A 26,476-nucleotide genomic window follows, 5' to 3' on the forward strand; every position below is an offset into this window, starting at 1 on the left:
AAACAATAAATCAACTATTTATTTATAATATCTGATATTATATGTTTTGCTCAACATAACGTAAAACATTTAAGTTCCTACTTTTCCCACGACCCGTAAATAGTGTTCCAAAGTGACGTAAGACGTATGGTACAGAAAACGCCCCAGACTGTGAAGTTATCACGAGTTTTCAACACAAAAACAGTCAAATCATTGAGATTATCAAATGGATTTTTATCAAATCCAATAAGTTTCTCTTGCAAAAGATGAAAAAAAGTAAGGAAGGACACATTTGTTGCAGTTGGGTTCAATGAAGCAGATTAGTAAGTAAGTCCTTTTTGCATGTTTTGTTTCCAAACAGTAGTAATTATGGCTACAACAAAAATCACAGACTGCACTCAACAAAATAAATACAAACATAAATGCATAGCAATACCATAATAAAGTGTCCAAAAACAAAGAAAGCACAAATAGCAAAATGGAAAATGTGGTCTGTTACAAACTTGCACATCTCATGTGGAATGTTTAAGGAGGGGTGTCCAAACTCTTTCCAATACAGAAAAATTAAAGGATGCGGGAGTCACTTTGATGTCTTTCTGTGCATTGAAGATGGTAAAACCCATACAATGTAGGTCAATTAAGCTGTCAGAGAATATCCACATTTTAGCCTTGTGTTGTAGGCGACAATGCAAATTATTGTAATATCTAATAATATACTACATTTATTCAAAATTAATTCGTTTTATTTTTACCCAAAAGGCCACAGTTTAGGATACCCTTGCGGTGATTTAAATATTGCTGAAACAAAAAAGTGAACAGGGTCAATCATTTTAGTTGATAAGTTAGTCGGTTTGGTTGTTCATACCCTCTGTATTGTCAGTGTATATTTTTTATTTAATTTTATTTTACTTTACAAAATGAGGCTACACGAATCAGAAGTTGAACATTTTATTCATTATTCGACGGCGTAAGGCAGCATCTTCTTATGAACTGCCCCTCCTTAAACCTACAGCGCCACCCAATGGACGTGACTCCACATTGCATTGAATACAAGCGTGCCTCCCCCTCTTCCACCACGCTGTAGCCTCTTTTGCCCTCCCATAAATATCTGGGACACCCGGCAACACACAAAGACAGGCGACTGGAAATAGTGTGAGATCTAATGTGTTTTTTTTGCATGACTATAGTTATTAGTGTAGACGTGGGCTTAGCTTGTAGCTTGTTTGCTTTTCTTTTCATACCGAAGTCAGCACCGTAGTCAAATTCGCTAGTGGTGCTCCACCAAGTAGCCGCTAGCACAACTGCGGTAACTTGTATAGTTATTCTGTTAGAAGGACATTAATGGCGCACACTTTAATGTGAAGGCGTAAAAAGCTGCTGTAAAAGGGCATAGTCTTGTCATTCCTTGTTTGGGACTTGATGTGTTTATGGTCCCGATCCACTACAAATAGCTAACAGTATCCCTTTTACGTGGATGGGCGGAGTGGAGTTGTAACTTGCAGTTTTCTGTTAAAATAAACATAAAAGTCAACTTTCTGATGTTGTCAGGTTGCGCATAAAATGCTGACGTTTACAAGTGTTACAGTCGCAGTTTGAAGTTATGATCGCCTAGTCTGGAGCTAGTTGATGATGATGGTTTAACGCTTGAGGTGAGCGGATCGATCCAAATATTGATATTGTCGATACAAAGGTAGGATCTGTATCGGATAGATACGAGCGTGATGAGATAGATATTTTTTTTAGTTCTCGTCTGTTTAGTTTTCCAAACGTGTGTGTTTGTTTTTTGGCAAAAAGGATTTGAATGAGAGCCAATAGTAGTGTTTGCTTTTGCTTAGTTGTTTGCACTACTGTTGTGACTATTTTGCTGAAATAATTGTATGTAATGAAAGGTAATACATGTTATATATGAAATATATATATATATATGTGTGTGTTTATACAAATATTCGTTGTATGCGAAAAGCCTTTGTTCAGTGTTTTATTCTCAGTATACTGTAATTATGATCAACAAATTAAAGGCAAAATCACAAAATCATTCAAAGAAAGCCTGTAAGTATCAGTATCGGTGATACTAGCCCTGCGTTTACTTGGTATCGATTGATTGATTAATTGATTGATTGATTCTTAGTATCGCCCACCTCTATTTCACACTGGGATTTCTATGAAATAATGCTCCCTTTGCATCCTGTTAGATCCATTTTCCATCATGGTCAACCAGGTTCAGCGAGCTGATGGCAGCTGGCAGTCATGCAAGAGTGATTCCAGCGGGGCAGGCAACAGCGGTGGAGAGAGTTCCAAGGAGAGCTCTCGGTGTTCCACACCCGTGCTGGACGCAGATCGTTCGGACAGGCTGAGGGACAAGATGAGGAGGAGGATGGAGTCTGGCGACCACTGGTTCTCCCTTGAATTCTTCCCTCCAAGGACGGCCAATGGTGCTGTCAATCTCATATCGAGGTACTGAAGTCAAGTTATTTTCACGTATGTATAATGTGAACTAAAAGTTAGGGATATTCGGCCCTTTGGATGAAATTTCAGAATGAACCTAAAATGCACTATATCCTTTCCAGGTGAACTTAAACTGTAATTTGTAATGTTAGCACTGTCGCTCACATACCTAGCTATGTTAGTGTGCTAACATTTGTGTCATTCTGCCCCACTCCTTAAAGAAAAACTCCTTTTTTTTTAAATTTTGCCCATCATCCACAATCCTTGTGAGACACACGTCTTTCCCTTTTTACAGGTGAAGTAGGTTAATCCCCAAAACACGGAAAAGGGAAAGACGTATGTTCTTGTCTCACATAGGGATTGTGGATGATGAGCAAAATTGTTTTTTAAAGTGCTATTTTCCTTCAATGTTACATTGTTGTATGTGATATACTCTATGGCAGTGGAGCCCAAACTTTTTACAGTGGCGTACCCCTTCAGACATTTGACCTGAAGCCATGTACCCCCTACTCCTGCACACTTAAAAAACAGCAACCTTCTTATCTGCATCAACTTGGAATATTGTACATAATTAATTGGTTCATTCATTTTATAGTAAATCCAGGTCAAAAATGACTATTTTGCACGGTCACATTTTGGTAACGTTTCACATGAGCACTGCAAAATAGATAAGTAATCATCCTGCATATTTTTAAATTCCAATCTGATGTTGGCATTCTTCCGTTTGAATGGCTCGAATTTGAGATTCACTTTTTTTTCTGTCCACTCGCGATGGCTGTGCTTTAAGTCTGCATATTCATTTCATACCAAATTGAAGGGGAAAGTTTAACAATCACGATAAAGCCTAATTTTGGGGGGAATTACTACTGATCACTTAAATACTGTGCCGCTCGCGAGTCAGTGGCAGCTCTTTCTTTGGCAGGAGCCAATCAGGAGCTATCAATGCATTCACAACAGGCTTGTGAATCCGTTGGCTGTCAGTGGGGGTCAGTATGCTGTATATACCCAATATAACAGTCTGACTCACTGTGTCATCTTTTAAAGACACTTTAGCACTACATTCAGCACACGGCAACTTCATACTCAAAAGGTGTATATACAGATATTGAAACATGCCCCAATGTGACTTTAAAGTAAAGAAAAAGCTAACATTTTAAAGGTATCCCATAATGCATTGCATCTGAGCAACACATTCAGTGGGCTGCTGCAATGACGTCACCTTCCCTCCATCACAGTTTCCCTGTCTTTTGGTCCTCTGGCTTCCTCTGGTGGACAGAAGCAGCATTGCATGCATTTTCTACAAGTATGCGTTCTATGCTCTCCTCCAATGAAATGGTTTTCTCAACCGAAATGCATTATGGGAACACTTTAAAAACCTTAAAACCGGTGCGGCTTCTGTAAGAACGAATCCGTTTTTTCCTCTGCCATGCGCAGTACAAGAATGCAGTGTGGGCCTCGTGCTGGCTGGAAGTATACTGTACATTGTGTACCTGCACAGCCTCACTGAAGAACATTAAGATTGCTCATTAGATACGTTTTTGGACTTCATTATGTCTTCCAAGCGCCAGTGTGCCAAAGGAAAGGAAAGCAGTCACCACGGAAGTGAAAATGTAGACGCCCACCAATATTAGCCGCTCTTTTGATCCCAACCACTGGACCGTCGCGACTTTCATGAAGATTATTGATGCTACACACCTTCAAGGCCTTACACAACCTCAGCCCTGACCTCCACATTGCCACTCCAGCTCGCTCCCTCAGATCCTCCTCCTCCATTCACCTCACTGTGCCCTCCGCCCGCCTCAGCACCATGGGGAGCAGAGCTTTCAGCCGCTCTGCTCCCAGACTCTGGAACTCATTAGCATGCGACATCCGAAATATCGACTCACTCCCCATCTTCATATCAAGACTCAAAACTCATCTGTTCAAAATTGCATACTCCCTCTGAGTTGTTTATGTTGTTTTTATCCTTTGTTGTTGTGTCATGTGCAGTGTCCTTGGGTTTTTCGAAAGGCGCTTAAAAATTAAATGTATTATTATTATTATATTGAATGCTAGAGGGGTATATCATACTAGGGCCCTATGATTCCTGCTGAATCGCGGAATTGGCCAATAAAAATGGAGTCTACTGTTAAACGCAAAATCTCACGGAAATTGGCGTAATGTGAATGAAATGCTGTCCTCGTGAGAAGGAACGCTTGTGTGGGGAAGTAATTCCCTGGTGGACGGCTTAATCATGGCGGAATCTCATCACAAACACTAGCCCGTCGAAACGGCGACCTGAAACACCGACAAAGCTTGCCGAAAAAAATGAGAAACTCCACTGTTATGGAGCGTGAATGCAAGCTAGCTGGGTTAGCTTTGTTTAGCAGAGCATGTTAGTGTGTGTGCGTGTGTGTGACTCAGGCTGTATGAGTGTATTTACTCAGTGTTGTGTCTTACCGCTTGTTTATGCAAACGCTAGTTTCCATAAAGGACGAGAGAGGCATGTTTATTCTTGCACCCAGCTTGTCTTAACCGTCAACAGACATTCTCAATACATTTGCGACCTTCAAAATATGAGCCCTCTTTACCACATAGTGTCTAATTGTGTAAACAAAATGAGGGTGTCATAAAATTGTAATAATTCAATTGGACCTGCATTGGTGACTACCGTACGTCTTCCTCAACCACAAGCACGGGCATGATAGTTTGGTGAGGATTTTGTGTGTGCAGAGACATCCCATTAGAAAAATTACACAGCTACATCCGTTTCTGAAATACTGGGCAAAATTGGCCAGTGATGTATTGCATCAATAAATGTGACGATTTTTGCATTTACCTTATTTTCCCGACTGTAAGTCACTCCGGAGTATAAGTCACACCAGCCAAAAATACACAATGAAGAAGGGGGGAAAAAAACGTATATAAGTCGCACTGGAGTATAAGTTGGATTTTTGGGGGGAAATTTATTTGATAAGATCAGACACCAGGAATAGACATTTCATTTTAAAAGGCAAGTTACAGTAATAACAATTAAATGTAGATCAACAGGCTACATAGACGTATGTTAACGTAACATGTAGTTATTCAGATAACTACAGCCTCAACAACCCTCAAAGTCATCAATACTCATCACCTTGGCACCTACCTGGGCGTGGAGACGTAACTGCACTGTTGACAAGCCTCTCCCGGCAGCACGTTGTTCAAATACCCATTTGTCAACTTGTTCCTCTAGTTGTGGCCGTATAGCTCTTAGCGCGTGATTAGCTCTTTTTTTGTTGTTGTTGTCTTCATTGCAGTTAGAGTATCCTCCGCTTCCCGCCAGTCCCTCACAAGTTTCCTGTTCACGCCAAACTTTCTTTCCGCTGCTCGATTACCGTTTTTGGCTGCATGTTTCACTGCTTGCAGCTTGTAATCTGCAGAATATGATTTTCTTTTTGGGGGCATTTGTGGCGGTCATGTGCATGCCAGAGTGAGGGGGCGCTGCAACCATAGACTGTACATCGTTTCCGTAGATGTATCATACTGGTCTTGTCCCAAATTGCCATTGTTGGTGGGAGTGTCTTAGCCGTTTAGCGAGCAAAACAGCAGCAGTATAGCGTCCCCCGAAGCCCACAATGGCGCCTGTGTTTGTCAATGTAAAGTGAAAGTAGGCTTATGTTTACTCTTACACACACAAAAGGTCATTTCAGCACGTTTGAAGGCAGCAATGTCATGTGTGCACACATTAAATCATACTTACCTGATGTGGAAGTAACGGCACATAATTGTCACGTCATCTGTCAGCAACCAGCCAAAAGCTCCGTCTTTGCCATCCACACGAATCCGCTGAAGCCGTGATTCTTCACCCTGGCTGGAGTTTTCCAAAAGCTCAGTCTTTAAGGACAAAAACCTCCATTTGCGTGTGGATGAGAGGCCAAAAGGCATAGAAAAATATGCGGTTTTAAAATATCCGTATTCATGTGGACAGGGCCTCAGTTGTCTTTATAAGTTGATGTTTACATTGTAAATTTTCAGTGGTACAGCAGTGATAGCACACAAGCCTGGAGCGCCCTCTCACGGCTGTCAGTGTGGGGAAATAAACCCATACATGTAAGTCGCTCCGGAGTACAAGTTGCAGGACCAGCCAAACCATGAAAAAAAGTCCAGAAAATACGGTAATTAATGGGCCTTACATTTACTGTCACAAAAGTACACACTCTATGCTGGTAAAGTGTAGACGGAAAAAATAACATGGATTTCATAGGTTCCTTCCTTGCTACCATAGCAGCACCTTGGTGCTGTAAACAGCTGAGTAGCAGAATTGATCTACCATTGATACCAGTAGAGTAGCAGTCAAGCATGTTTGTTTGTCTTCAGATTCGACCGCATGGGCTCCGGTGGGCCGCTCTTCATAGACGTTACCTGGCATCCGGCTGGAGACCCGGGTTCAGACAAGGAAACGTCCTCCATGATGATTGCCAGCACAGCAGTCAACTACTGTGGCCTGGAGAGCATCCTCCACCTAACCTGCTGCAACCAGACTACAGATAAGATCACTGGCTACCTGGCCAAAGCAAAGCACCTGGGCCTAAAAAACATCATGGCTCTAAGAGGAGGTGAGAGAGGGACACGTGTTATTTGCTGGCCATGTTTGATATTTCACACACTATCGTGTGTTGATACATGAGGCCCCTAACAAATTCCAACTAAGATGTGCTACTGTAAAATATCCACAGACCCAGTGGGTACGGATTGGGAGGAGGAGGAAGGGTGCTTCAACTACGCCACTGACCTTGTTAAACACATCCGATCAGAGTTTGACGACTACTTTGACATATGTGTCGCAGGTGTGGACTCAGCTCATCAAGGAATAGTACGCTAAGTAGATTGATCTCTGAAAAGGTTTAAATGTGCGTGCGTGTGTGTGTGTGTGTGTGTGTGTGTGTGTCAGGCTATCCCACGGGCCACCCTGAGGCAGAAAGCTACGAGGAAGATCTGCGACACTTAAAGGAGAAGGTGGATGCAGGAGCAAACTTCGTAATCACGCAGCTCTTCTTCCGGGCAGAAACGTATCTGAAATTTCTAGACGACTGTCGGGCACTTGGGATCACGTGTCCCATTCTTCCCGGGATCTTCCCTATCCAGGTAAGGCACCACCGCTCCTGACAGGAAAAAGAAAACCAAATCCCTTTTGATCAGTGGTTCTCAACTGGTGGGTCCGGACCCAAAATTGTGTCGCGGCTCTATTCTGGGGGAGTCCAAAATTACGTTATAATATGTAATATACAACCAATGCCTTTTTTGGTTTTTATAAAATTGAACAATATTTTAGTCATTTAGTTCCTCTTTGGTATTTACTCACTGCACGGCGATAAGTAAAATACCTGAGTTTGTGGACTTATTTAGTATGTCGTAATTTCGTATGTAATTTTAATTTATGTATTACTGGTAGTAGAAGTATTTTTACAAATCTAGATGGAAAAAAAAAAACTAAATGAAAGTATGAAAAAAAATATGGTAATTCAAATAAATTTAAATAAAAATGACAAAAATAAATATTAAAAAATAAATACAAAAGAGAAAGAATAAATAACAGTTATAAAAAATAAGTGAGTATACAAAAAAATAATAAAAATAAATAAATACAAATGTCAAGTATAAAAAAAACAACAAATAAATACAAATCAAATTACTTAAAAGTGTGTCGCGACTTGACGACCATGCGAACCCCTGCTTTAGATTATCGATAATCAACCAGATCACAGAACCGCCAACACTTATCATTTCACACCGGTAAATTTCCAACCGAATGAAAACAGACGAAAGTAGTTCCGATTTTCAAAAATGGAGACAAACATCGCTCAGTTTCGTTATTAACACAATTTTCCAACATTAATGAAAAGTTATTCAACAATAGGTTTGACAAATTTATTAAAAAGAATAAATTAGTCACGGACAGACAATACAGATACAGTGCTAACATTTCGAGAGCTAACCGAGGAAGTTACCAACACAATAGACGGCAGAAAGAGAGCAGCTGCAGTATTTATGGATTTGACAAAAGCTTTCGATACCATAAATCACAACATCCTAATTACAAAATTGGAAAGGTATGGAATCAGAGGGTTAGTGTTGAATTGGGTTCAAAGCTATCCAGCTAACAGAAAGCAGTATGTGAAGCTAAGAGAATATACTTCAACATGCTCAAATACTGTATATCGTGCGGCGTACCCCAGGGGTCAATACTGGGACCAAAACTGTTCAACCTATACGTAAATGACATCTGTAAAGTCACGAAAGACCTCAAGCTAGTACAATTTTCAGGCGATACTACTGCCTTCTGTTCCGGAGAAAGTACTACTAAAAAAAAAAAAAAGTCACAGATGGAATGACTTTAGTAAAAAGATGGTTTGATAAAAACAGATTATCCCTGAGCCTAAGTAAAACGAAAAAGTAAAAAGATAATGCTATTTGGTAATAGCAGAAAGGATACCTAATGTGCAAATACAAATTGATGGAGTGGACATTGAAAGGGTGAATGAAAATACATTTCCGGGCGTCACAATAGATGAAAAGATGAGCTGAAAATCTCACATTAAAAATATATAACATAAGTTGGCGAGAAATGCATCATTATTCAATAAAGCAAAATTCGTCCTCGATCATAAATCACTCCATACTCTCTATTGCTCTCTGGTATTCCCATACCTAACTTAATGTGTGGAGACGTGGGGTGGTAACTATAAACGCAGTCTTCACTCACTAGATGTACTGCAAAAAAGATCAGTTAGGATAATCCATAACGCCGCGTATAGAGAACATGCAAATCCTCCATTTGTAAAATCACAATGATTAACGTTTGATGATCTTGCTCATTTTCAAACAGCTAAAATTGTGCATAAAACAAACAATAATCTGCTAAAACATTTATACGTGAGAACAACGCTAAAAACCTTCAGCATGTCGGTATGTGGAATCAGATTATGGAACGGATTGAGCAAGGAATTCAAAGAATGCACTAACACGAGCGATTAAATCAGCTTTGCTTCTTCCTACTCCTTTTGGACATGCCGAACTGTGAATTGTAATGTGTGATGTATTCCATTGTAACTTGTATGTATGTTCAAATAATCGTTGGTAACAGGAAAGACTCAATGCTCCTCTGCAGGGCTACCAGTCGCTGCGTCAGCTTGTCAAGTTGTCAAAACTGGAGGTGCCAGAGGAGATCATGAAAGTCATTGAGCCCATCAAAGACAACGACGCGGCCATTCGGAACTATGGAATACAACAAGCAGTGGAGATGTGCCAAGAGTTGCTGCACAGCGGCAAAGTGCCCGGTCTGCATTTCTACACTCTGAACAGAGAGGTTGCCACCATGGAAGTCCTCAGACAGCTCGGCCTGTGGATAGAGGACCCCAGGTAAGTGAGTTCTGTGCCTGGGTGTGAATGTGTCAGAATCATCCTGAATGGGTGCTAAAGCCTCTGTTCCTTGCACAGCCTGCATGGTTTCCAATAAAGAGCTTGTGTTTTCTGTCAGACGGCCCCTTCCGTGGGCGGTGAGTGCACATCCCAAGCGAAAGGTTGAGGATGTGCGACCCATCTTCTGGGCATCCAGACCCAAGAGCTACATCTACAGAACCCAGGATTGGGATGAGTTCCCTAATGGCAGATGGTAAGGTGGTTAACGCTATAAAACCTAGTGACAGCGACGCAAATTCATGTTGATTTATTTCTATAAAAAGTTAAAGCTACCACAAGAAACGGATTTAAGATCCTGCTGTTGTTGATTCTCTCACCAGGGGTAACTCCTCATCTCCTGCCTTTGGTGAGTTAAATGACTACTACTTGTTCTACCTGAAGAGCAAGTCATCCAAAGATGCCCTGCTGCAGATGTGGGGCGAGGAGCTGAAGAATGAGCAAAGCGTCTATGAGGTCTTCACCTGCTACATCACAGCCCAGCCAAACCTCAATGGACACAAGGTAGGCTAACCCGGCTGACATGCTCCCTGTTGAAATGTCAATCCCTTTTATGCCTATTTTATGTCTAAATGTCTATTCCTCTTGTGCTGCCAGGTGATGTGTTTGCCGTGGAACGACGAGCCGCTGGCCCAAGAAACCAACCTACTGAAGGATGAACTGGAGAAGGTGAACAGACGAGGCGTGCTCACCATCAACTCCCAGCCCAACATCAACGGCAAACCCTCCACAGACCCGATAGTGGGCTGGGGACCCCCCGGAGGCTACGTGTTTCAGAAAGTATGACCACTTGGTGTTTGCTGTAATCCTCAGCGTCTTTGAACGAAGCGGTGTCAAGCGTATGTTGGTATGCCTCAACAGGCCTATCTGGAGTTCTTCACGTCCAGTGAAAACGTGAATGCCCTCCTTAAAGTTCTGAAAAAGTATGAACCTCGCGTCAACTACCACATTGTTAATGTGCACGTAAGTTTTTAACAGCAAGTGGTGCTATTCCTGATTTGCCTCGGTCAATACCTAACTGTGACTATTGTCCCCAAAGGGCCATAACCTTACCAACGCTCCCGACATGCAGCCTAATGCTGTGACGTGGGGGATATTCCCAGGGAGGGAGATTGTTCAGCCCACAATAGTGGACCCGGTCAGCTTTATGTTCTGGAAGGTAAGAATGAGACTGAAATGTAAGGATTTACATCCACTGGTCCAAATTTTCATCACTTCCTCATGACAAGCATATCTCATTCAGGATGAGGCCTTTGCCTTATGGATTGAGCAGTGGGCCAAACTGTACGAAGACGAGTCACCTTCTCGAATGATCATCAAATATATCCACGACAACTACTTTCTGGTGAATCTCGTGGACAACGACTTCCCACTAGAGAACTGCCTGTGGCAGGTGATCGATGACATGTTTGAACAGCTGGATGCTTCCCCAGAGCCAGCACTCCTCGAATCTGAATAGTCTGATGAAAATGTTTGGGTTTTTTTTATACCGAAGGACAGGAAAAAGCGCTCCCCTCCCCAAAACTATTTTCAAATGCTGCTATTAGGAAGAAAATGTTTACGTCACTCTATTTTTGTCAGAATTTGATCTTCTGGTAATGTTACTATTTTAGATGGGGGGGAAAAAAAATGAAGAAATCTTTAATCTTTGTACAAAATGGACTATTTTTATTTCAGCAACCTTTCATCTGTGTTACTGCACCTGTGCCTTTCGCCTGTTTTTATCCGGTTGGATGACAAAACAGGAGCTTTGTTTAGTTTTTGTTGAGTTTACATTTGCTGAGATAAGCATTTTAAGTGCACAATGATGTATTTTTAAATGGTAGCTATACTTACGTGTGTCGTCGTGGGTGAAAACCTAGTACAAATCAAAGTAAGCAAATATTTTCCAAGTATTTATTCGTCTTACCCAGTCTCCGAATCACAATAAATGTTTTTGTTTAATTGTGTGTGTTGTGTGGATGTTCAATACCTTCATCGAGCACCATCTTTCACCTACACAACAAGGATAAAGGGGTCATTTATTGTGACTTCTTGGGCAATACCTCAATCTAGGACTCCACCTTATGTCGTCCTATAGCAAAATTCCTTTGACCGCTTCAAAAAACAAACGGTCTGTGAGTGTGACGCTCTCATTTTTAGCCCCCAAACAGAGATCAGTCTGAGTCGAGACTAAAATTCAAAGGAGGCGCTGCGCCCATCAACTTCATGAAGTGAAGATTGAAAAGTGTACCCCAAGGGTAATTTGAGTGAAGCTGTCAAAGGTCAGGATCATCCCCCCTGAGTGTGTTGAACTCTTCAGGGGCCGAGTATTTGTCAGCAGCCCGACCAGCCGACTGGCGGAAGCCTGCCGAGATCTCATCAAAGGTACGGCCCTTGGTCTCGGGCACTTTAAAGTAGGTGAAGACAAAGAAGCCCAGCAGGAGAACAGTGAAGATGATGAAGACATACGGGCCGCAGAGTTGCTGTAGGAAGACAAAAACAAATGTTTCAATTGTGTAAGGTGTGACCAATAAAGTTTTTTTAATCAAAAGTTGCCATGAACATAATTCCATACTTTATTGATGCCAGTCTTATTCTATTTCATTGTACAGTGTTCCCTCGTTTATCGCTGGGATAGGTTCTCAAAATAGCGCGCAATAAGTGAAATCCGCGAAATAGCCAACTACTGTATATTTTTTTACAATTATTAATTTTAAGGCCGTAAAACCCCTCACCATACACTTTGTACACTTTTCTCACACAGGCATTAACATTTTCTCAAATTTCTCTCGTTTAAACACTCAAAAGTTGAAATTTTGTGTCCACAAGAAATGATTAAGTGACTCACACGTATTTCACTCTGATCGTGCGTCGTCGTCCTGGCGCCGTTCGGCTGTAGTGTTTTTGTATCCTTGTTAAAACATATTGCCCGTCGTATTTTCCTCACACAGTTAGCTGCTTCTCTTTCCTCTATTGTTTACAGTATTGGCGGTTAGCAAACAGCTCACATGGTTAGCTAGTTTGGTCGCCATGACCACAAGAGCAGACGGAACAAAGGAGATTGATTGACGATGCGGTGCAGACAGAAGAGAGAATAGAGAGACCCTGCCGCCTCTGCTTAAGGGCATAGAAAACCTGTTTATGACTTTCTAAATACAAGTTTTAACATTATTAGACCCCTGTAGACATGAAATGACACCCCTATTTTCACATCCTATTATGCTTTCTTTACACCACATTGAGCGGGCTACGGGCTCACTGCAGTGACATAAGAGACAGCCACCGCTAGCATAGCAAGCTACCGAGCTAACTAGTTACGTAGTCTCGCCAATTTTAAACTTAAGAAAAAGTTTCAAACTGAGTGGTGAAGAAGGAAAGAAGCCAAAAGCTTACCACTTCCACACGGAATGGGAGAAACTTTTTCACTCTATCATGTCGCACATGCCAGGGCTGACTCCATGCAGTGTGAAGGTAATATAATGTCACGTCTCATCAATGTAACATTACTGACACCTAGTGACCAGAATACTACATATAACTTGTCTTTCAATATTTTTTGACTAATAATAAGCCATAGTCAACCACAAAACAGTGATCATGTATTGTATTTATTTTAGAGTGAGGGAGCCATGTTCGAACCGTGATGTAGCGAGGGACGACTGTATTACTTGTTGTTGATTACGTTGACTAACTGTATGTTGCGTTTTAATGACAAGATTTGATGTTCCACAAGGAGTTAACTGCTCACTCTGGTCAGAGCACACACTGCCGACTGCAGAAACTGCCGGTCACCAAAATGTGGTCGGACGAACACAAATGCACGAATACAGCTAACTGAGTGCAGTTCCTGTTTTTTGTGCCCCTTTCTGGTTACATTGGTATGATGAATACTAGAGTATTACTCACGTCAGAGAAAGATCACTGTTGATTTTAAATCAACAAAGACAAGCGTCACGACAGAAAGAAATCTTTGCTTTGCCTTACCTCAACATACTGGAAGCTCATGCCAATTAAGAAATTGGCAGACCAGTTGCAGAAGCCAGCAACTGCAATGGCAGCAGGCCGGGGCCCCTGACTGAAGAGCTCCGCAACAATGAACCATGGGATGGGTCCCGGGCCTATTTCGAAAAAGGCTACAAAGCTCAGGATGGCCACAATGCTCACATAGGACATCCAACTGTGTTGATCCTGAGGGACGCAGCACATTGATATACAGTAAAATACAGTTAATCAAGTAAAAGAGTCAATGGAATACTAATAGTGGAATGGAAGTTCTCCGTATACACTTACCAACAAGGCCATAGCAAGAGTTAGAGCAACTGCGGATATGGCCATTCCCATCAAACCGATCAGGTGGAGTGGCCTTCTACCCATACGCTCCACCACAAACAACTGCACCGAAGGAGACAGACAGTTACCAGCATGCTCAAAGTCAACTATAACCTCCGTGTCTTTTTATGCGACTTACAGAAACAACCGTGAACGCAGTGTTTACGACTCCCGCTCCGATGGTTGCATAGACAGGTTGGGACACACCTGCTCTTGCAAAGATTCCGGTGGAGTAGTAGAACACCTGCAACAGGAATATGCACGGTGTGTGTTTTAGTGGATGAAAAAATTGGAAGCAATATGACACGATATGTCTCACAGTCCGTACAAGTGTGTGCGATAGCTACAGTGTTGTAAAAAAGTGTTTGGCCCCTTCCTGATTCCTTATTTTTTTGCATGTTTGTCACGTTTAAATGTTTCAGATCATCAAACTAATTTAAATATTAGCCAGTGACAACACAACTGAACACAAAATGCAGTTTTTAAATGAAACCCTTTATTTTTAAGGGAGAAAAAATTCAAACCTACATGGCCCTGTGTGAAAAAGTGATTGCCCCACTTGTTAAAACATAACTGAGATTAATTGAGATTAATCTATCAGTCTGGAAAATGTTATGAAGCCATTTCTAAAGCTTTGGGACTCTAGAAAACCACAGTGAGAGCCATTATCCAGAAATGGCAACAGTGGTGAACCTTCCCAGGAGCGGCCGGCCAGCCAAAATGACCCCAAGAGCGCAGCAACGACTCATCAAAGAGGTCACAAAAGACCCCACAACAACATCCAAAGACCTGTAAGCCTCACTTGCCTCAGTTAAGGTCAGTGTTCATGACTCCACCATAAGAAAGACACTGGGCAAAAACGGCCTGAAAGGCAGAATTCCAAGACAAAAACCACTGCTGAACAAAAATAACATTAACGCTTATCTCAATTTTGCCAGAAAACATCTTGATGATCTCCAAGACCTTTAAGAAAATACCCTGTGGTCTGACAAAACAGAAGTTGAACATTTTGGAAGGTGTGTGTTCCATTACATCTGGTGTAAAAGTAACGCCGCATTTCAGAAAAAGAACATCATACCAACAGTAAAATATGGTGGTGGTAGTGTGATGGACTGGGGTTGTTTTGCTGCTTCAGGACCTGGAAGACTTGCTGTGATACGTGGATCCATAAATTCTGTTGTCTACCAAAAAATCCTAAAGGAGAATATCCGTCCATCTGTTTGTGACCTCAAGCTGAAACCAACTTGGGTTCTGCAGCAGGACAATGATCCAAAACACACCAGCAAGTCCACCTCTGAATGGCTGAAGAAAAACAAAATGAAGACTACGGAGTGGCCTAGTCAAAGTCCTGACCTGAGTCCAACTGAGATGCTGGGCATCTTAAGAATGATCGAAAAGCCTCCAATGTGGCTGAATGACAACAATTCTGCAAAGAGTAGTGGGCCAGTGAGATTCATTGCAAGTTAACACTTGATTGCAGTTGTTGCTGCTAAGGGTGGCCCAACCAGTTATTAGGTTTAGGGGGCCATGTAGGTTTGGATTTTTCTCTCCCTTAATAATAAAAAGTTTCGTTTCACACATTTTGTGTTCAGTTGTGTTGTCATTGACTAATATTGAAATTTGTTTGATGATCTGAAACATTTAAGTGTGACAAAAATGCAGAAAAATAAGAAATCAGAAAGGGGGCAAACAACTTTTCACTTTTTCCACTGTATTCACCCATAAAATAAAGTTACTGAATGACACACTGGCTTGTTGTAAGAAGAATTGTGTCATAATGGACGAAAAGCATGTACATTATATTCACCGTAGCTTTGATGGGTCCCAATTTACTTTCACTTGTCCCTGTTGCAGTTTGCTGCATTGGGGCCAAGTGGTGCACTGTCCAACCATACCCAGCAGATGGAGCTCCATCACAAGGCTGAACACAGGCTTGTTCAACCTCGTGGAGTGTGTGCTTCTGCAGGCCTGGATTTCAGTCAAGTATGAAAAAACTAACCTACGTCTTACGTTACCAGAATGACATAAACCAATGTACAGTATGTTCATCCATCCACTTTTAACACCAACATACCTGACAATCTCAGGACAAATGTGGTTGTCACTACTCTAGTCTGTTGTCCAGCAGATGGGATAAAACCACGTTTTGTTGAGGGCATTACACCTCTTACGTCACAAAGCATGACAGTTGATAGCACACAGTAGATGTTGGCTAACTTACAGCGTTGATCCCAGACAACTGCTGTGAGAGCTGCAGCATGACGGCCACGACAATGGGCTGCCGGTAGATGGGAGAGCGTAAGAGCTCTGCTATGGTCACTTTCTTCTCAGTCATCATCTGCTGACTCTCTTCTTTCATCTCCATCATGTCTTCGCTCACATCATTGGTCCCTCGCAACTTCACTAAGACTGCAAAACAAGTATTCAGGTTCTTTTTTTATATGTTTATGTCAGGGATGGAAAGCACAATCCTACTCGGATGCATATAATATCAACACCCTGTAAAACATTTATGTCCATTTCATTTTTCAAGGTCTTTGTGGACCACAACCTTTACTGTGAGATGAGACTAGTAAAGCAAACCACAATAGACCAGCATAACTTTATTTGGGTTTATTCAGATTTTTACATTTCTGATTGTTTTTATGTTATTTCCTTATCTTTAACCGACCCGGGCCAAATTGGGGCCCTACTCAGAATTTTATTTGGAGCCCAAAAAAGATACATTTGTACGTTTTGGACTAATACGAACACACCAGAAACAAATCATTCATTCATTATTTTTAGCACAAAATAAAACATGTAAAGATTTTTTTTTAAAGAGTCCAGTGCTGGGATCAAACACACACCCTCTGCGTCAAAAGGTAGCAGCTGTACCATTACACCTCCAGATGTTGACAGGTAACTAATTACTGCCATTTTATTCTCTCAACGTCAGATGACTCGTCTCTTTTTTTCGTTCTTGGTGCGCTATGCCTCATGGCAGCAATGCACATCCTTTGCGCGTTTGCTAAGAATGCGCCCCCTTGCACAAAATGGGGCCCCTATTGGCCACGGGGCACGGCGCATATTCTGTGTGTTTTTAACATTAAATATGGCACTTTTATACAGTAAGTGCATTTTTATATCTAGTGCAGCAAACAGTGAATATCATGTTGACATCGTGTTGGGTTCGTGAGTCATTCAATTGAAATGCCAACAACATGTATCACATATAAATATTGATCGACTGAATGCATTTTCAGTGTGTCTCACCGCTGTTGGCTTCGCTCTCCTCATTGCAGTTGATGAGGAGGTATCTTGGACTCTCAGGACAGAAGGGCAGTAGGACAGATTGCACAATGGCTGGCAGGAGTGTGAATCCTAACAATAGGGGCCAGAGGGAGGAGTTCCCCATGATGGATTCTATCCCCAAAACCTGCCCATGACAAGACATTTGTAGCACACACACGATACCACATGTCGTGATTCTATCAGTCAAACGTAACAGGATTGAGCTTAGTGTCCCTCCCCAGGGGTAGCTAGAGCTGCACCTCCAGGGCAAGAGTGTAAGTGTATGGTCTTGCGTTGTGATTTATCAATAAAACAAGTCAAATGGACTTGTTTTTGGTTTTTCGGCTTAGTGGAGGGCTGCACTCTGCTGAGTGCTATTTTCAGTACAGCCATTGCATTTATGTAATGAGAGCGTACCGCAACATGGGTCTTCTGTTGATATCTTGATTTGAAACTGTCCTAGTAATGACAAAGGTGGTCTGTGAGGTTTGTTGGATATCATTTTAGATTTTATCTTTTTTATTTTTATTTACGACATATAAAAAATCTGAAAATACCTTGCCTTAAAAATCTGAAAATACAAAATATATCACATATAAATATATAAAATATAATATATATATATTAAAGTAATTAATTATCCAGTCATTAATTTTCTATACCGCTTGCCCTTATTCGTGGGGGTCTACTGGGGCCTATCCCACCTAACCGGATAGGTTAATCGGGCTAGAGGCGGGGTACACCCTGGACTGGTCGCCAGCCAGTCGCAGGAAATTAACTATTAATAATTATTAAAATAATGAAACATAATTAAAACTAATTATATTTTGCCAAAGAATTGTATTATACCATTAAGTATAATAAAGTAAAGTAATTAATTATTTTTTAATATTTAATTATGACAATTATTCAGTCCCAAAAATTATTATTGATAATAATTATTAGAATAAATTAAAGTTAAAAAAATGCTGGCCACATAAATGTATTATACCATGAGGTACAATAAATTAAAGTACAGCAATTAAAAATACAATTATATCTGGCCACAGAAAGGCAATACAGCGTTCCCTCGTTTATCGCGGGGGATAGGTTCCCAAATTAGCCCGCGAGAAGTGAAATCCACGAAGTAGCCAACTTAATTTGTTTACGGTTGTTATGTTATGTTATGTTTTAAGGCTGTACAACCACTCACAATTCACTTTATACCCTTTTCTCAGACAGGCATTAACATTTTGTCACATTTTAAACACTCTCAAAGTTCAAATTTTGTTTGAATTTTCATGGTAAATATACTAGGTTGGACACAATAAATTATGAAGTGACTCACGCGTATTCGCTCCTCTACCGTGCTTCATCCTGGCGCCTTTCGGCTGTAGCGTTTTTGTATCCTTGTTAAAACATATTGCTCCTGCAGTTAGCTAGTTTGCTAGCGTCAGAACAAAGGCGATTGATTGACAATGGTCTACAGCCAATCAGGAGGCAGAAAACAAAGGGTGGGTTCTCCCTTAGCCAACACATCTTCAACATGAGCATACCTCTAGTGGTAGCGGTAGTAAATACAGTAAGACACATGTACCGCAAGGACGCAGAACAGCGAATCCGTGAAAGGTGATCCGTGATGTAGTGAGGAAACACTGTACCCCATTAGTTGTAATAAATAAAACTAATTAAAATAAATAATATTCAGCCCTAGCAATGTATTACCCCGGTAAGTATTAGTATAGTACTGATTATTTAATCACATTTTGTGTTCTTTGGTACGAGTTATCCTTCAAAACAAACAAAAGGTTTTGCAACCTGACATGTTTGTTATAACGGTACACCTGATACATTATTCTGAATCAAATAATTACAATTGAGAGGGCAGAAGTCATACCCAGACTTACAAAAAAAAGTAACGAGAAGTCATGGAGTCATTTATATTGTAATCATTTTAGTTATTGCAATTATTTTTTAATTTTCCGATGGAAGCATTTACAGTACACATCCATGAATGCATCACCAGATGCAAAGTAAAGGAGGCAGGAACAGTGCAAAGAGAATTTTGCATAGTATTGTTTTGTTTGTGGAATAAGAAATGTACCTGAGCCAAGAGGATGCCAATGACGACACCCAGCTGATGCAACGTGCCCATTGCTCCACGGAGCGATGTAGGGGAGATCTCCTCCACATACATGGGCACAAAGCCAGTGGACAGGCCAGAATAGAGACCCACAATGAAGCGTCCAATGATGAGGAGCTCCCATGAAGCAGCCAGCTTGGAGAAGCCCATAAACAAAGCGGCGGTAAGGGCCAGTACGTTGGCCATGAGCATGGAGTTTCTCCTTCAGAGTAACCAAAGCGATTAGGATTATTTGATAGCCAAATTAACATATTTAAATGACAGTGTAAGCTAAATATGGTGAGACAGAAGACTCCTACCTGCCCAGGCGGTTAACAAAAAGGCCCACAGAGAAGGAGCCAAACATTCCACCCACAGAGAAGATAGCCACAGAGAGTGACCACAGAGCCGTTAACGTGCTCTGCGAGATGTGCTCAGCAAATCTGTCGGTCCAGGTCTCATTGTAGAAGTTTTCAATGATCTGAATTTAAAAAACAAGATTGATGTAGTCCACTAACAGGCAGCTATTCATATTCAATTGATTGTCATGACACACATACGCCTGTGAATATTGTCATTCATCCAGGTCATTGTGTTCTCAGGGCATTGAATCGATTGCAACTGAACTGTTCAGGTTGTCTTAGAAGACGTTTCGCCTCTCATCCGAGCAGGCTTCATCAGTTCATGCTCAATGACTACGGGGATGAGAGACGAAACATTATTTGGATGTTTGGATGTTGTTGTGGGGTCTTTTGTGACCTCTTATATGAGTTGTCGCTGCGCTCTTTGGTTGGCCGGCCACTCCTGGGAAGGTTCCCCACTGTTCCATGTTTTTGCCATTTGTGGATAATGGCTCTCACTGTGGTTTGCTGGAGTCCCAACCTTTAGAAATAGCTTTATCTTTATAACCTTTTGCAGACTGATAGATCTCAATTCATCTCAGTTATGTTTTAACGGGGGGGAAATCACCTTTTCACACAGGGCCATGTTGGTTAGGATTTTTTTCTCCTTTAATAGTAAAAAGTTCAATTTAAAAACTCCATTTTGTTTTCAGTTGTGTTGTCTTTGACTAATATTTACATTTTTTTGATGATCTGAAACATTAAGTGTGACAAAAAAAAAAGAAATCAGAAAAGGGGCAAACACTTTTTTTTTTCACACCACTGTATAAACATGGCTATGTAACTAGCAACTTAAGATGACAGATAACTGTACACACATTTCAAAAGCAGGAACAAAATTGGCCTAAATGACATACTCACCTTTTGTAAAAATGGAAATTAAAATAAATTTGAAAGAACTTTTGTCAGTACAGCACAAGGATGGTGAGGACCCCAATGGCTGGGTTTGCCTTGGGCCCCCAAATGACTTAATACACCCCTGATCCTGGAAGCTTCACACTCTTCTGTGAAGGTCACAGCTCATGAAGCTACCAGAACAACATCATGTGAAAATAGCTCTCCTGTAGGTGTGACTTAAATGTCTGTCAGAGTGGAGCCTGTACCAAATGTTCCCAACACCCTGTCAACAGATGTATAGGTCTGCCAGGTCTGTCCAGAATCCTCCCCCACTGCGCAACAAAGTCGATTGTTGACCTGCGGCTTAGGGTGTCCATGTGTCAGGTGGACCGACAGACACCTCCATGCTTGCACAACGACAGACTGTTATTCTCATTGTCCACTGACAGTCCGTCATGTTACAACGCCTTTACCAACATGACTATTGGAGTATCTCAATAGGACAATTCATCCCCAGTGGAAACACCTTCCATCATCCCTCCCAGGAAATCGAAGATCAGCACAATCAGCCACATTCTCCAACTCAAAGGTCCGGGGAAATAACTGCATTGTTTACGAGGGATGGGTCCAACATGTAGGTACTGAGCTAAATGAGCTAATTGTATTGTATATGCACTTGTATAAAGTAGGCTGATTTGGTTGTATTCCATACAGCCATGACCAAAAAGATTGGCATCATTGGCATGCCAATATTTTTGGCCATGACTGTATATGTAGTCAGCATTTCTCTACCTCATATACTGTACATCTGGCTCAAAGCCCATAGGCTCACTGTATCCCACGTCAGGAGGCAGTCGAGTTTCTTGATTGAAGGGTTTGGGTTTGGTCACTTCCCTATCTAAAGTTCCTTCCGAAGGTTGCTACCAGAGGCACCAAGGATCCACTGCACTACACTCAGCTCAGGGGTGCAGCAGCATTTAAACTCTGATTTTTTTTTTTTGTGTGGTATCATGCATGCAAATTGGAAAATATACACGGAGCAGAGCAAGACGTGCAGTGTTCCACCACCCCAGCAACCTGCGTATATATTGGGGGTTCATATATTCTTGCCACTGAATCCAAATAACAGGGGTCCAAATACAAGATGCTAATCCTGCCTAACATTCAACTCCGTTATCCGTTAAGAATCCAACATACCACTGTATAATCCCATTAACCTGCTCCATGTCACTTCAAATTTGGACTAAACCCTCTCAGGGACTCAGGTTAGCACGCGTGCAATGCTAGAGAGGACTGTTTCTTCAGTTAATAAGACTTAATAGGGAAAAACACATTTTAGATTGTGTTCATTCATTATTATACTCACATTTTGAGGGGCATTGATGACACCGGTATTGTAGCCAAACTGGAGGGAGCCAATCACAGCTGTGCCCACAGCCATCATCAGGTGTGGTGTTACCTATTGGAACATATACTGTATGTGTTTACTCATTCATTAGCATAGTAAAGGCGGAAATCTGGGACGTTTTCATTCAATTTAGAACACGACACACAACATGACAAAAAAATTATTTTGCATCTGTTTACATTGGACATGCTTCTATTTCTTCTCTCTAAAATATTCACTTTATAGAGCAGGTGTGCCTGCATATGTAATATACTAAAGCACGACACATCAGTGCGGCCTCAATACAGGGTTTGCACACGGTGTGGATGAGAGTCGACACAAAAAATACATTTAGACGTTGATAAGTGCATGTAATCGAGGCAAAAACCTGCATCAAATATGCTTATGATAGAAATGGTCACCATCAACGACATTCAGTTAAGGGTTAAAAACAGGGCAAAAGTTGCAGCAGCAGCTTATTTAATCACTGAACATCAATTTTGCAAGTATTATCTTATATTTAACAACCTGTCTGCCAAGGAACATGTACAGTAAGTTACAAGGTGATGATTTTAAAGTACCTTGAATGGGTTGTTTTGAATGCTTTTTCCCCCTAAAATACAATGCAAAGTGGGACGTTGATAGTTTTTGTGAACTTCGTGATACAAACTCAATCCCTGGCCATGTGCCATTATTCATGTACTAATTTACAAGGATCACTGTCTAGCCGACTCCATTTAATTTAAGTAGATAAGCTTTTTACTATACTATACTATACTACTGTTACTACAGACAACTCAGTCGCCACACATACCGTACGCACTTTATGTGCATGGGCAAATCAGTTTGCATCCAATTTTAGTTAAAGGACAAACGTACTCTCGTCTTGTGGTAATTTTATGTAGAATTGCCTGTTTTGACTTATGAGTAGTGGAATTATTTTATCTGTATTTCATGTATAATGAAATTTTTTGGCCTTAGTTTTCATACACTCGTAGTCTCCGTTTTTGTACAATATTGGGCGTAACAAGCTAGTCCAGTACTATATCATTCCGCGAAATCGAGTGCATCCCACATGTCGGTGAATGACTGTTTTTGCATTTTTTTATTGACTGCTAAATAGCCCGCTATGAGGCCAAAAAAGTTGGACCCTCTCCCTCTTTGCCGTCTTCATTAAAGGTAAAAGTGATGTTAAATGTCCATTTATTCATTTCATTTGTCATTTTGAATAATTTTTCATTGTTTTCTGGATGTTCAACTGTAATTTGTCTCATCATGGTGTGAAGTAACTTATCTGAACTTGACAACCAAAAAGCAAACTATAAAATACAAAAACGGAGCAGTGGACTGCTGACAAGGATCCTAATTGGACTTTTTCACCTCAGCTGTCTTTTGCTGAATGTTGTTCAAAATTTGCCAGTTTGTTCATGAATTAACTTAGAGAACTAATCCCTGAAGGACTGAAAGTTGCACATTTGTGACCTCTATTAATATGCACCAAGGGGCCAAATCTTGTGTAATCTTGCTTCTTGGCGGGAACTCCCTTTGTACAAACTAATTAGTGGATATGGAGTCAACACATCCTTTACCAACAAAGACAACTAAGAAGTGACTAATCAATAAACGCACAGAATGATGAACTGAACAAAATACTTGACTCTATTAAGATATCTGGTATTACACAGTGATTATTCCACCTTTTCAAACACTAATACAATTACTAGATATGATTACTGCACAAGCTGATGCTTTGTTCATCATTAATCACATTTCATTGTTTTCATTTTCAGTGTTGCATTCATGCTTTTCACACATCTTCATCACACATCAGTTACCTTTCCGCTGCACTCCATGTCGTCTCTTTGGATGCCTCCACGCTTGGAAAAAAAAGTATTTTCTAGTAATCCATTGTTATGATGGCATGTCTCCAGAAACACATGGTCTTAGTGCTTTATGCATGCAGAAGCTGTCCTAAAAGAAGATGCATGGTAACCTTTCTCGCTGCATTCCACCTGCCGCATTGAGCAGCTTAATGACATCAGCCCTAAGTGGATCTGGGTGGATCACGGTGCTGATTGGCTGAGAGGAGAAAAACAAGAAAACAAACACATGGACACAAAGTCAAACAGATGATGACGCTGAAAATTGATTTGCACATATGTAACCGATTGTAGCATTAAAAGATATACTATATATCGCAGTGTTGTGCAGTCGGCCAGAAAAGTCTTCTCTGCTTTTTTTTAGACTTGTTAGTTTGTTAGACTTTTTGTCCAATCAGATTTCAGCTTTGTGTTGCCAAATCTATGTAATCAAATCAAATGTAATCTGCCCAGAGCCTTCAGAATCAGGAATGCTGGACCATGTCACATATAGTGTTCCCTCGCTACATTGCAGTTCACATTTTGCAGATTCGCAAATTTTTTTCAAGTCCAGTTTTGCATGTTTTTTTTTAACGGGCCACTTGCCATTGTTCATGTAAGGATCACTGTCTAGCCGACTCCATTGAATTTAAGTTGATAAGCTTTTTACTATACTGTACTACTGTTACTACAGACAACTCAGTCACCACACATGTGCATGGGCAAGTCATGACAGTTTGCATCCAATTTTAGTTCAAGGGCAAACGTACTGTCGTCTTGTGGTAATGTTATGTAGAACTGCTTGTTTTGACTTATGAGTAGTGGAATGATTTGATTTGTATTTCATACTATTCCATTCCATTCCATTCCATTTTCCTCCGCTTATCCGGGTCCGGGTCGTGGGGGCAGCAGTTAGCTTAATTGGCGACTCTGTCTATAGGTATGAATGTGAGTGTGAATGGTTGTTTGCCTATATGTGCCATGCCATTGGCTGGCGACCAGCCAGGGTGTACCCCGCCTCTCACCTGAAGTCAGCTGGGATAGGCTCCAGCATACCTCCGTGACCCTAATGAGGATAAGCGGCATAGAAATTGGATGGATGGATCCCCCACGATAAACGAGGGAACACTGTACACGCTATTAGCAACAGGGCTTTTTTTTAACCAATCAGATTTCAGATTCGCCTCTCAGGGCGAGCTAGCTGGCCCACAGTGACATCAACTTTTTATATTTTTGTGATGTTATTAATTAAATGGGCAACAGTGGTTAAAAATTCCGTCACAGACAATTTTTATTATCATTTTTTTTTTAAAAGATAATGGCCCTTACAGTGTCTGCTTTAAAAAAATTCTGACCGTTTCAGTCACCACTAAAGGCCCAGGCACCAAATGCGCTGCCCACCGCTGGTGTATGGTGTTTGTAAATTGTGTGCTCATCCTGTGTTGTGTGCGTTGATAAGTCTCTGCAAAACTGTGTGGACATGTCTAATGAAAGTTTAGAGAAGATTTAAAATGTTAATGAAGTCAACAATGGCAAAGTCTTTGTGAATGATACAGTATGTTTGGATCATGCACACGCTGATAGAATGAGGCTATCAGTCCAAAGCTGGCTAAGGTAAACCCTGGTTCCACGCCATAAAACTTCCATCAGTACCAGAGAACTATTGATTTCTTTTTTGGACTTTGGCTTTTGTTTGTCATGGTTACTATTTGCTTGGTTTTCATTGTATTATTTTCAGTATTAGTAAATTCGATTTTGGGATGTTCTATATTAGCAGATCCCTGCTTATTTGTGGTTTGGCATTTGTTTTGGAAGTACAACACCGTAAGCACATTTTGTACCTGGGCCTTCAGCTCAGCGACCCAGTTCACCTGTTAAAAGCGCCACTATCATGTCACCATTATACAAACCAACAGTTAGGTTCTGGCGTGTTTCCTCTGTTTTGCTTGTTTACCTTGGTGACCTTTCCTTTTTTGTACCACCTGAGTTCCCGTAACTCCCTGAGAGGGTGGTGTCACCCGTAGACACTTTGCCATTAGGGGTATTTAGCTACCTGGCTACAGTAGGAGGATGTGGGATTGTACTGCTTTGTCCTTGTCTGCGTCATCTCGTCAACCCAGTTGGTATTAGTCTTTTTGTCTGCTCTAGCCTATTTGTCTTTATGCCTGTTTCCTGTCCTCCTAGCTCTTCGTGACAACGTCCTGCTCATTGATACGTTTTTTCTTTGTTCCAATTTAGTAGTTCTTAGTTGCCTTAGTAGTTTTTTCTCCCTTACTGTTTTTTCTATGGTGCCTTTTGTTTGATACCCCGTTTTGCACCATCTACCACAGTTTTTTGTCTGCACCATTTTTTTCTGTATTTGACTATTCTAGTCATCCTTTGTTCAATAAAACACTTCATTTTTCTTCTCAAACTGTGTGGAATGGCTCTGCATCTGGGATCCTTA

The 26,476-nt window shown here is 41.1% G+C and overlaps 2 protein-coding genes across 3 annotated transcripts; one reads left to right on the forward strand and one right to left on the reverse strand.

Moving 5' to 3' along the window:
• The first annotated feature begins 1,038 nt into the window (after positions 1–1,038).
• On the forward strand, positions 1,039–11,878 carry mthfr (methylenetetrahydrofolate reductase (NAD(P)H)). 2 transcript variants are annotated; one of them, XM_054769728.1, is made up of 12 exons: positions 1,039–1,129; positions 2,172–2,433; positions 6,763–7,001; positions 7,122–7,232; positions 7,337–7,530; positions 9,554–9,804; positions 9,923–10,057; positions 10,185–10,365; positions 10,459–10,641; positions 10,723–10,824; positions 10,901–11,020; positions 11,105–11,878. In XM_054769728.1, the coding sequence occupies exons 2-12, from the start codon at positions 2,186–2,188 to the stop codon at positions 11,318–11,320; spliced, it is 1,980 nt and encodes a 659-aa protein (XP_054625703.1). In that variant the 5' UTR covers positions 1,039–1,129; positions 2,172–2,185; the 3' UTR covers positions 11,321–11,878. The 2 variants fall into 2 exon arrangements, with proteins under 2 accessions (XP_054625703.1, XP_054625714.1); XM_054769739.1 differs by having other exon boundaries at positions 1,041–1,131; positions 2,198–2,433.
• On the reverse strand, positions 11,744–24,205 carry LOC129178053 (solute carrier family 2, facilitated glucose transporter member 1-like). The gene is made up of 10 exons (XM_054769777.1): positions 24,007–24,205; positions 22,151–22,243; positions 19,867–20,027; positions 19,529–19,769; positions 17,428–17,590; positions 16,394–16,581; positions 14,312–14,416; positions 14,134–14,235; positions 13,828–14,031; positions 11,744–12,326 (listed from the first exon to the last, which is right to left on the reverse strand). The coding sequence occupies exons 1-10, from the start codon at positions 24,022–24,024 to the stop codon at positions 12,120–12,122; spliced, it is 1,482 nt and encodes a 493-aa protein (XP_054625752.1). The 5' UTR covers positions 24,025–24,205; the 3' UTR covers positions 11,744–12,119.
• Between the last annotated feature and the right edge of the window lie 2,271 nt (positions 24,206–26,476).

The sequence above is a fragment of the Dunckerocampus dactyliophorus genome, chromosome 1, assembly GCF_027744805.1.
Source record: "Dunckerocampus dactyliophorus isolate RoL2022-P2 chromosome 1, RoL_Ddac_1.1, whole genome shotgun sequence".
NCBI lineage: Eukaryota > Metazoa > Chordata > Actinopteri > Syngnathiformes > Syngnathidae > Dunckerocampus > Dunckerocampus dactyliophorus.

Coding starts and splice junctions, on each gene's coding strand:
- mthfr (XM_054769728.1), top strand. CDS start 2,186: ATGGTCAACCAGGTTCAGCGAGCTGATGGCAGCTGGCAGTCATGCAAG. Junction 7,233..7,336: donor CTTTGACATATGTGTCGCAG/GTGTGGACTCAG, acceptor TGTGTGTGTCAG/GCTATCCCACGGGCCACCCT. Junction 9,805..9,922: donor CTGTGGATAGAGGACCCCAG/GTAAGTGAGTTC, acceptor GTTTTCTGTCAG/ACGGCCCCTTCCGTGGGCGG.
- LOC129178053 (XM_054769777.1), bottom strand. Junction 17,591..19,528: donor TTGGCATCCTCTTGGCTCAG/GTACATTTCTTA, acceptor TGTCATGGGCAG/GTTTTGGGGATAGAATCCAT. Junction 14,032..14,133: donor CTCTTGCTATGGCCTTGTTG/GTAAGTGTATAC, acceptor TGCGTCCCTCAG/GATCAACACAGTTGGATGTC.